This window comes from Netta rufina (genome assembly GCF_964035555.1).
Source record: "Netta rufina genome assembly, chromosome: Z".
NCBI classification, from domain to species: Eukaryota; Metazoa; Chordata; class Aves; order Anseriformes; family Anatidae; genus Netta; species Netta rufina.
Window position 1 is genome coordinate 37,537,686 of NC_140126.1, and position 12,040 is coordinate 37,549,725.

Here is a 12,040-nt window from a genome sequence, read left to right on the forward strand (position 1 = left end):
GCATTGTGGCATGCTGCTGAATCAAAGCCTGTAATGCAGGCTGGTGGTTATCTGTCTCTCTCTCTTTCATGGTGGTGAGCCCACAATTAAATTGCTGCATTGAATGCTCTGGCTGGTTGAGCTTTTTCTCTTATCCTGTGATTGCGTGCTCTCCCTCGCTTGTTCTCTCTAGTTAACTCCCAACACTCTCCTCTCTCTTTCTGCCTCTATTTTGCTAGAGCTGCTCGAACTGTTTCAGGTCTCTGGTGAAGGAAATAGCATGAGAGATCAGTAATTGGAACCCCAAATAAATATTTGAGGAGAGCAGAGCTGTAGTTCTGTGTTTCCTTGGCACAGCTCTGTTCCTCAGATTTCCAGAGATGATTGTATTTACCCTCAGTCGTTCTGAATCTCTGTAACTCACTGGTCTTTGACCCCTCTGTTTCAGTGTCTCTGATTTTGGTTAAAATAACGTTTAGGATTCTGTACGCTGTGATGACTGATATGCAGGCTTGTCCCAGATTTTGGCATTTATTTTCCAATATGCCAGCAGCAGAATTTTCTCTGTCAGGTAGCATTTCTGCACTTGCACACCTTGTTTTTTCAGGAGTATTTATCTGTTCTGGCATCATTAAGGACAGAATTCCTTTGCATCTTGCATATGCCCTGGGGCTCTCACCCTCTGTATTCCCTGTACCAGTTGTAATTTATATGTTAACACCTTCTTGTAAATCTTTTCATTCTGTCCAAATCACCTGCTTTTCCGTGTGCTGAAGCCCATGGACTTGGTTTGGGATCTATTCAAAAGGGAGGAGACTGAACTGAGGGACAGCAAGTGGGAAATGGATCAGGTGAATTGCTTTGCGGATTAAAGGGGAGAATGTTTGACAATGCCTGGGTTGTGTTACCATCAATTAAATTCAATATTTACGAGTTGGCAGATGTGGACAAGAGTGGGCTTGATGGTAAATGTAATCTGTGAACTTTGAAGCTTCTGTAAACCTATCAGAAGTGTTTAACTCCTTTTCCTGCCCCGTCTGTTTCTTTTTCTTTTGTTCCCTGCTGAAACCAGGTCCTTTGTTCAAACCATCTTGCTTACCAAAGGATGCTTGTTATTCTTGCCACACTCCTTGATTTCACTACCTTCATGTGCTTGTGCTAAGATATACTTTAACCTAAACCTGTCTTTCCTTTTTGCCTCACAGCTATGCTCCTCTACTACTTCACTGCTTGTACTTAAGCCGCATTGGTTCTTCTCTCCATCCTTTGACCCTCACAGTGTCAGAAGTGATTAGGCCTTATGTGTGTTATGTCCCTCAGCCAGTGATTACTGGAGAAGCTGTATTTTAAAGGATTTATTGCAAAAATCCATCTGTGAAAGGCTAGCCAGCAGCCCTCACCATTGCTTTAAACACCTCCTTTTCCTGCCACCACTGTGTGCCTGTACACCAGGAGGGACCGGAGAAACAGCAGCACACGCTGACAGGATTACATGTCAAAATTGCTGGGTATCTCCAATTTCTCCTGTGTGGCCGGCTCAGTTCATAGCAAATTGATAAGTGTATGTTAAAATACACGACTAGAATTAACATCCATGCTGTAGTGGTTTATTGTTCGTTTTAACACCCATTTTGTAACACCTAGACTTTGGTGCTTTTGATTAGGTTAGATTAGAAATCACAGTGGTACCAGCAGGGCAGACAGATCACCCATGTAAACAGTTGCATGGTTATGTTTAAAGAAATTACAAGCTCATATGCATAATGGATATACATATCTATATTTTTATTCATGTAAAACTTCTGAGAACACTTGTCTTTCGAAGATGAACTGCTGAGCCCACACGTTCCTTTTACTGTGGGCTTTTTTTTACGGCCATTTTGTTGCTCTTACAGCAGCACTGCACATCTAGACTTTGATGTTTTTTTATGACACCCTTATCCACTAATTAACTTCATTAATTTTGCAATTAGTGAAGTTAATTAGTGGGTAAAAATGCTATATAAAACTTCAAAGTTTGCATCTTAATCATAGTTTGTATTAAAAATAATTATCACACCCTTGATTACTAAGCTCAATTCAGTTAGCTCAAGCAGGGTCATGTGATATTAAAAACAGCTTTGTTCTGTGTCTTTCTTAGCTAGTTAGTAGCATTTTTCACTAAAGATTACTGAGACTGTGGTATCTGAAAACGCAGATACAGGGAAAAGGCAGTGAGTGAGACAAAAAACACAGCTTGATATTGATGTGGCAGACTAGGTTTTGGGTTTCAGTTTGGGTAATTAGAGAAATACATTGGAAACAGCAGGAAATATTTAAAATGTTTGTTGTGACTGGTGATATATGTGGGGAACAATACTTGGGTCTCTCCTCATTTGATGAGCCTATTCTGGGCTGTATCAGTGTGATCACAATCTAACGTGTATACATAATGGGATAAGGAAAAGCCAGTTGCCTAAATGAGGACAGCAAAGAGAGGATGTTGTTAAAATAATGCAAATAGCAGAAATTCAGTGAAGCTGGCATGGATACTGGGATGTAGTAATAGTGATAATAAGAGCAAAAAGCTGTAGTAGCAGTGGAGGTGTGGGTGACCTTAGGAACATAGCCCCTGTACAAACAACACCATACGGTACCTACAGAGCAGCCCACGGTATTTCACACCATCTCCCTCAATTTAATGGAAGTAATGTACATGTGCTTACAGAAGTATGTAAATGAATGCATTTTTTTTAAACAGATGGGTGTTCCCTTATAGCTGGAGCCATGAAGAACGTTTGATATGTGGGAGCTTAGTTGCAGTTTTTCTCCATGGGTGTGTGACATGGCCCTGGCAGCCTGCTCCAGACGGTTTTCATTACCTGCCTCTAAAAAGAGGAGTGGAGGTGAAGGCTGGGCGACTTGCTTCACCATTTCACGGAAGAGGCAAGAGGGCTCCTTGAAGCTGTTTGCCTCTTTCATACACGCATCTCCGGAGCTCAGTGGGGCGGCATGTGATTTGTGCAGGCCTTTGTAGGAAACGTGGTAGCCAGTGGGGTTTTCTTCCACGACCTGAGGGATGGCAGCATGGTGACAATTCCTGCCTTGGCTTGGGCTGGTGCAGGCCATATCCTAAAGAGAAAGTGTCATCGCTCTGTGTCTGGTGGCTGGTGCCAAGGTTCTGTGTGTGGTTCCTGGTTCCATGTCTCAAGGGAGACAAAATGGAGGAGGTGCAGGGAAAGGCAGCTGAAACAACCAGCAGGATGGACCAGCCTGTCTGATAAGGGAAGGCTGGGAAGGCAGAACCTCTTCAGTCTGGGGAGAAGACGGCTGAGTGATGATGTGTAAAACCACAAGATAGCAGGTAATGCCAGGCTGTGTTCACCAACAACTGCAGCCCTAGATCTAGGGGACATGAGAAAATGAGTGGGAAGATTGAATCTGAAACAGAAAAAAGAAAGCCCTTTTCACACAGATTATCTGAAGCCTGCTGTTATGAGAGGCAGCAGAGGCAGGATGGTCACCAGCAGTTTCAGAGGGTCGGGTGAGACAAACCCAGATAGGAGGTCTGCTGGTGGTTTCTGAAGGGGGTAGGAGGTCTCAGGTGGCTTCTGTGCAGCAGCCAAGGGTGCTGGGGAGGCTGGAGGGACGGAGCAGCAGCGAGTGCCTGCCCAGGCCTGGAGCAGTGCCTGCAGGTGGTCTGTGGTGGTTGTATGCCCACATACAAAATTGGTGCCAACCATCCAACCAAGCATCATTACTGTCCAGTCGTCCCTGGACTGTAATGCATGCTGTATCCATTTTTATAGTTTCTTTTATACTTTCAACAGACTTTATAACAGCAATAATGTCATTCAGATAATTATACTGTAATTGACCTTAGCATTGAGCATCCTTGGCTTTTACTGCAGTTTGCTTAATACTTCAGGATGGTCAATTATCTCATAATTCCCACTTTGTTGGGAATTATTGTTTTAATTATTACACTCCAAATACATCATTTTGGCATAGCGGTAAGGGTACGCTGGGGAATGGTCATATTCATGAATGCTTTATAGAGTTACCAGCTTTATCATGTGGGAGGGCTTTTCATCCTGTCATCTCTAGTCATTACTTTTAGCACTTATTCCATTTAATTATCACTTAGTCTGCTCAAGCCAGGTCTTCATCTGCAAGAGCTAGCATATGGGGAGTTGGGGCTTACAGGATTTGAGAGAAGTTGGAAGGCTGCACAATCTGACCATATTGATTTTTTTTCTGCTGTGTTGCAGCATGAGTCATCTGTGTTAATGCAAGGAACTTCCAGTGGAAGCTGGGGTTAAAATGGTGATTGTGATTCCTCTGATTTTTTTTTTTTTCTAAGCAGTCTGAAGTATTAATTATCCCAAGTAGACAGTGAGCACGCAGATGTTTGCCTTGTTACCGGTGAGAATTTTACGGCTCTGTAAGAGGCTTATATTGCCCTCTTTATGATCGTTTAATTTGTTACTATGTGGCACTGATACTCCACCAGGAGCAGCACCCTGCAAGCATTGGAGAGAAAATGGACTGCTTTATGAAACTCCAAATGGCCTTCATGATGGGTGATCTTCTTGTTTAGCACTGTGCTCAGCACTGCCCAAAATACACAGTGAAGTATAACGTGTCATGCTTTATGGTCTAGTGCAACAGATAGTGTGGATCCAGCACTAGAAACAGATTCACTTCTTAAGCAAACTACATGAACAAGGCAATGTGCTCAGCCTTTCTATAAATGTATCTGTTAAATATATATATTTTTTTGATCAGCATTTTGTGATGTATTTAACATCAATAAAAATGTCCTACCTAAGCAGAAAAATGAATAACTGGTACATTTTGCTAAAATGGAAACTAGGTGTAACCCACTTTTACCAAAGAATATTGTTTTTTGTATTTAATCTAATTATTATATGTGAGCAAACTCTAAGTTGATTAGTAGGAAAATGCTTCTCTCTCTAGTAGATGAATGCATTTTATTGAAGAAAACAGCAGTGCGAAAAGTCTTTATTTCTCAATAAATTTTAATAGTTACTAAAATGAGGACTCTGGCCCATTAAGTTACAGCCTGCCAAGGTATAATGCTGAATCACTTAATTTCTCTAAGTAGCTATCCTACTCCAGTTTCTTAAAGGCAGCTGTTAGAAGAGCACCAATGTTTTAATTGAGGAACAGGGCAGAGTCTGACAGCTAAGTGGTGTGCTTTGATGGAGGTTCCCTTGCACAGTTCACAAATGTAAGAATCTCTCTAGGAACATATATGTAGGCTTGCACACATGAGAACTAAGATGTGTGTGGATACAGGATTGTACATAGGAATTTGATATTGGTGGAGACCGTGAAGACATTGTTACGTCTAGGTATTTCTCATTTGTAGCTAGATCCTTACAGGTGTTGATAAGATGATAAACAATTAGCAGGAACTTGTTATGGGTCATAATGTTGTCCCTCACACACTGAAGTTAATAGGAGTTAGGTGCATGTGAAGATCTAGACCATAGCCTGTTGGCTGTTTGCTGAGCTGACATGCTATGGTCTTGACGTATCATTGTTAATCAGAGAGAAATTTAGATCTGTCAGTACCAGTACTAGAGATCCCATGAAGTTAGAGATCTCTGTGTGGCATGTGCATTAGATACTGAACAGAAAAGAAGCTGGTGGTGCAGGAGTGTTGATTTGTTGGGTAACTGGGGCACCATGCAAGAAAAGGGGTGAAATAGTTTTAAGTGAGAATGTTTAATTTGTTCTGTAGTAATTGACTCTTTAGGTAAAATACTGTTAATCCAAGTTCAGTGGCCAAATTTCAGTTTGGGAAATTAGATTCTTCCTGCTTTCTTCACGCCACTGATTTGCCCACTCTTCCCACCAGCTGTCATTAAGTTAGTTTTCTCCATTTTTTCTACTAGTGTCAGGTGGGATACCATCTTTTCATATCAGTATCAAGTCTGATCCATCTTTGAAGCAGTAAAACCATTAAGCACTACGCATTGCCCCAGTGCCCAATGTGGTGCTCATCCTTTATGTGCTACTGCTAATTAACTACTTTATCATTCTAGTAGGGAGCTTTAATTTATTACTTTATTAAGCAGTGAAATCAAAGATTAAAATGGTATCTATAGCACATAGCTAAGTAGATTGTGAAAAATGAAACTATATGGTTTCAAATTTATGAAAATAAATATTTCTATTTAAATAAGTGCAGTAGTTTGCTTTAATTCTTTAGACACCACTCTAATTTGTAGTTTACTGGTGATTATTTTTCTTCGTTTTAAAGTAATTTGCTTTCTGTAGGGTGAAGTTGAGAAATAATGAATTGAATTCACATTACAAGCTACTGCCTCCCAAAATGTAAATGAATATAAATGTAATAGGAGTATGCTATTAAAATCTCTTGCAAAAGACTATGCTATATTGTTGCAGTAAACAAATACATTCTTTCAAGCCATCAGTTCATTTAATACTGTATTTCTACTTGGCCTTTATTATAAGGGTTCCTGTGCCTACTGTCACCACTGCCTCTGAATGCCTTAACGTACATTGTCTTTTCAGAGCAAACAATAACATTTTTAATTTGTGTCATTTACAGTATAATAGTTGATTAATGATCTACTTTAAAGCTAGATCAGTGAACTCATTATAAGATGTACTTGCTCAGGATAGGAAATCCTTGTCTACCTATTGTATACTGTCAGGAAGGAGGAAGAGAGGGAAATGGGAAAGGCACAGGCTGTGCTCGGCACCGTCATTGTTCTGAAATTTTAATTTCCACTCAGTGTACTTAAAGGGTAAATAACGATCACCAATCAAAAATTGTTTTGTTTTGTTTTGTTTTCCAAATTCTACACTCATTAATCTGAGCTACTGTTGACAAGAACTGGAAATTTTAGAGAAGTAGAGTTCTGAGTCTCCCAGCAAGGAGAAATGTTCTCTTACGTGACTTGGGCAATGATCATGGCTCCGCTTCCGTGGTTAAGTGTTTTTCATTCTTACCAGAAGTTTGTGGTGTAATAAGTTAAGGAAAAGAAGAAATGCAGTAACAGCAATGGAAGACAAGTTGCACAATGTAAATGCTAATTCTTGGTTTTGCGTTCCTGGTGGCAGTGATTAAAATAAACCTAGGGAGGTGTTCCTTTAGAACCCCAAAACCAGAGTGTTGTATTCTACAGCTTTATGAGGAACAGCAACTGGTCATAGCATGTGGAAAAAGAACCCCCAGATGAGAGCTTCTAGATGAACAGGAGTGTCTAAAATCCAGTAGTAAGGACTTCATTAGTTGTTGTTCCTCCGAATCCCTTATATAAGGAGGATAGAGAGATGGAAACAGTCAGCAGGGTTTCGACTGAGGATTACTTTCATCTTCATTCCTGTCAGTTCCAATTCTGTAAAGTGCCTGAACACATCCTTACTTATGTACGTTCAACCATTGACTTCAGTGTGCGATAAAATTTAGCACATGGTTAAATGCTTTCTTGAATTAGGGCCAAAAGCTGCTGCTGCTGTTAAAATCAATCCCAGAGGGAACTTTGCATCTTTCATTACTTCCTTGTTTGTATACCAAGATAGAGGTTCTACCAAGCTCTGGAAATGTGGTAGGACTTGATAAATGTCACCTTTCCTGTTTAAAGGAGTAGAGCAGAATTGCTGGATGACAGTGCATAAAGTACAAATTACCTTCCTTTCTCTCCTGTCCCATAAATGTGCCTTGTAACCATCATTGCTAAATGAGGGCCGCAGAATGACAAGAGACTCCGTGAGCCACTGTGTTGTGTTCCTGTCTACTGCAGACACACCTGGTAGTTGTAAAAGGAGACGGATTAAAATCAGTTTAGGTGTTTTCCCCTATTCTTTCCAGCTGCAAGATTGTTAGTTCAGAAGATTACTTCGGCCTTTGCTAGAAATCTTCGTTCAAATGTTTGCTGAGGTCTGACTTACCTTGAGTCATCTTCTTGTTTTGATTTCTTTGTTCTTTTTGTTTTGATTCCTGCATGCACACATACACACCTCTCTTCTTGGAGGTCAGTATTGATTTAACCCTGCATATTTGTACAGGAAACAAGGCAAGACCAGGCCAATGTACAGTACTCTTAAAATGGTCCAAAGTAGCTCTACATTCATTCTGTTGACACCACAGGTATCAAGTATTCAGTGATGTAAATTGTTCTCCTTTATATGTATCTCTTCCAATGCAGTGCACTTTTAACAGAAGAAACTTGCTGGGTAGCTAGCAGTGATTAAAACACAAAGTGCTGTCCATAAGAACAGCTCTAAATCACCTCATTGGCTTAAGTTGTATTGAGGGAATGTGACAAATAAACCCCTGTTTGGAATGAGCATCTGATGTGTTTTCGCCATCTCTTTTCTAACTGCAGAGCTCTTCTGTATCTCCCTCAGCCAGTTTCAGAACAGCGGAAAAGCACAGAAATTCGACAGATTACTCTTCAGAGAGTAAAAAACAGAAAACAGAAGAGAAGGAAATAGCAGCTCGTTATGTGAGTAAAACATTTATGTTGTGCACTGTTAAACTTAAGTGTTCCTCAGTAATTTCACCAATTTCCTACTGCATAACTAATTTTAAAATTGTCAGTCAGGTTTTTACTATGTTATTATTATGTGCATGTGTGATAGGTAGAAGGTTTGGGTGTGTATGATTAATAGTATTTTTGATAATACAGATACACAGCACTTCAAAGGCGGGGGACAAGGAAGGAGCATTAGGCTGGAACTTGAGAAATCTAGAATATAGCTTGGCTCCAACGTGCAGTACAACTTTGGGTGAAGATTTTCATCCTCAGGCTTCATTCACTGTTCTGAAAACCGGGAAGAATGCTGTAGCTGTGAAAAACTATTAAGGAGAAGCACCTAAATATTACATTTATTTTTACTCCATAAAGTTTGATTAAAGTAAAGGATATATTACATAGTTGTGAGCAGCTTTGCATTTCATTGGCTTGTTTTTTTCTTTGTACTTAAGAAACTTCAGGATATTAAATATATATTTTTACACACTGTGATTTGTCATTGCAGGACAGTGATGGTGAAAAGAGTGATGATAACTTGGTAGTTGACGTTTCCAATGAGGTATGCATAATTGTGTTTTTTGTACCTTACACTAGCAGTGGTGGGGTTGGTTGTGTATTGAACGATTTCTGGGTGTATTGGGTATAAATAAGATTACAGCCTTTGCCTTCATAAGAGGGCCTGAAATGCCTAAGGAAGTCCAGTCAGGTCTTTCTTTAGAATGCAAATCACATCTCTAATACTTATTTCTACAAAGGACTTTTTTGTTTCTTATTCACACCAAAAGTCTACTTGAGATTTTTGAAGCCAGCCCAGCCCAGCAGATAGGATGCAGTTTGTAATGGTATCTGTGTTTTCTTTCACTGTGGCCCAGACTTCTTTTGTGAGCTTTATCAGGTCTGCCAAATGCCTTAAACCTTCCCAGTCTGTCAACTGAAAAAAATAGATTTATTTCCCTATTTCAATATCCATGGGTTTTAAATATTTTTCAGTATCCATAGATTTTAAACAGTTTTTCATGTTTAATGGCAACAAATTTTAAGGCTTTAAAACTATTTCATTATTGATATTGATTTTACATTTTTGCCAACTAAATGCTTAAGAACTGAAGAAAGATGTCACACTTTATGACAGAACTTCACTCCAAAGTGTGAATTGCTCAAGACAAGCACTAGTGGCTAGTATGAAGTTTTTATGCTAATCCACATTGCTGATGTTTAGGATCCTTCCTCTCCCCGGGGGAGCCCAGCACACTCTCCACGAGAGAATGGCTTGGACAAGACTCGACTGCTGAAGAAAGATGCACCAATTAGTCCGGCATCAATTGCATCCTCCAGCAGTACTCCTTCCTCCAAATCCAAAGAACTTAGCCTTGTAAGTGCTTCTGAAGTCTCCAAAACCTGTGATAATAAGCTGAAATAGATGCTTACCAGCTTTCTATCTAGACATCATTTGGATTTCCACAACTATCAGTAAAGCATCATGAAACATTAATTTCAAAAAAAAAAAAAAGTAAATTTTATAAAACAGTAAAGAGAAAGTCCACAGCCTTTTTTTTTGGTATAGAAAGAGGTTATTTTCATTGGTGGTGTGGGTAGATGATAGATGTGCTGTGCTGAGAGATGTTTTTCTCCTCCCCCATATGAAAAACTGTCAGTCTAAGAATAAATAAGAGTACACAGGGGTTCCTTGAGCTGTTTTCCTGCACTGTAGTTTATAGCAAATTCAGTTCCTGCTTGGATGTGATTTGGTTGTTAGCTTTGTTTGAATTACCAGGCCATATACAACAACAATAATTTTTATTTTCTATCTAAAAAGTAATTTGTCATTTACAAGAGCCTTCCTTGACTTGCATCACAAATCACAAGGCAAAAAAAGCGCTGCCAGCAAGTTGGGGGTTTTCTTTCCTTTCCTGTTTGTGACCACATTTAATCACATTTCTGAGCTGCACAGTAACTCCCATCTTCGTTCTTCACAGGTCAGGGTACATGATTATTTAAAGAAATAAAATAAATAAAAAGAAAGCTTAAAGTGAATGTAGTGCTTAGGAAAGGTGATGGAATGACATGTTCAGGCTCAGGAGTCTGATGAACAAGCCTGTCACAAGAGTAGCACTGCACAGTTCTGACTTAATACTCATCACTGTCTCCATCCTATGTTACCAACCCCCAATCTGGGTGTGAGTTGTTGGTCAGTTGTTTTTTCTGCTCTTCTTGTCTGCTGGGAAGTGGACCCTTGCAGAAGCTCATAACACGAGCACGTCCACCACAAGCAGACCAAGACCATCACCATATATCATGTGCTGCCAATATAATTGCCAGATGGCAATGATCTTCAGTCATTGACCTCATTCTGAATCACATGGATGCCCCAGGCAAGGAAAGCTGTGAAGGCTATAGTTAATTTGCAAAGCCATTCTGTCTTCTTCATTGTCTCTGTAGCTTCTTTTCATTGCCAGTGACTTTTGAAGCCCAACCTCAAAAGCTAGATTTCACTAATTGTCGTGCATGCTCTTATTGTCTTTGACTCTTTTTTCAGACAGTACTCAAAAAGGTAACATAACGAACACACTGTTTTTCATTTTCTTTTTTTTTTTTTTTTGGCAATTAGAATGAGAAATCTACCACTCCTGTATCTAAATCAAATACCCCAACTCCACGGACTGACGCACCAACTCCAGGCAGCAACTCCACTCCCGGACTGAGGCCTGTGCCGGGCAAGCCCCCGGGTGTGGACCCACTAGGTGAGTGTCAGTCTGTCTCAGCAATGTGAAACTGCTGCCATTCATTTCCTTACCATGGACCATGCCAAGTCAGAATGTTATGACTGCTTAAATTGGATGCTAAGCTGGTTCTTCAGTACTTACATGTATATGTTTTACATATGTATATATGTATAAGTGCTTGTTTATATATATATATAAATTTATGTGTGTATATATATAAAATAAAATTTAGTGGTTTAGGAAACTCATATTTCATTTAATGGGTCTGGGGTGGCTATGTGATTTCTCTTTTTTTCCTTCAACAGCTTCAGGTTTAAGGACACCTATGGCAGTACCATGTCCCTATCCAACTCCATTTGGCATCGTTCCACATGCTGGAATGAATGGAGAGCTGACCAGCCCTGGAGCTGCCTATGCAGGTCTGCACAACATTTCCCCTCAGATGAGTGCAGCAGCTGCAGCAGCTGCGGCGGCAGCAGCTTATGGGAGATCTCCAGTGGTAAGTGTTTGCTGCTAGTGCAGTTGGTGTTGAAAGTAATTCATATCAAATTTCATATCAAATGTAAGACCTGTGGGGTTATATCTAGTGCAGTCTCTTTGTAATTTGGGAAGTATGCTACAGAGAAAGTGAATTAAACAGTCTTCTCTTGCCTATCTCCATCTTTAATATACCTTTTTGTTTTGCTTGGGAAACCTATAGGTTGGTTTTGATCCACATCATCACATGCGAGTCCCAGGCATCCCTCCCAATCTCACAGGCATCCCAGGAGGAAAACCGTGAGTATCAAACATGCAACATCACAAATTATTCATCTGCTGAAG

General features: G+C 40.0%; 1 protein-coding gene across 1 annotated transcript in view; it reads left to right on the forward strand.

Moving 5' to 3' along the window:
* LOC311221113 (transducin-like enhancer protein 4) overlaps positions 1-12,040 on the forward strand; it is a 97,135-nt gene that overhangs the window by 74,345 nt on the left and 10,750 nt on the right. Inside the window, exons 9-14 of the mRNA XM_084304903.1 lie at positions 8,346-8,465; positions 9,001-9,054; positions 9,715-9,867; positions 11,104-11,236; positions 11,524-11,717; positions 11,919-11,995. Coding sequence (XP_084161029.1) covers positions 8,346-8,465; positions 9,001-9,054; positions 9,715-9,867; positions 11,104-11,236; positions 11,524-11,717; positions 11,919-11,995 — 731 coding nt within the window. The remainder of the gene's footprint in view (positions 1-8,345; positions 8,466-9,000; positions 9,055-9,714; positions 9,868-11,103; positions 11,237-11,523; positions 11,718-11,918; positions 11,996-12,040) is intronic.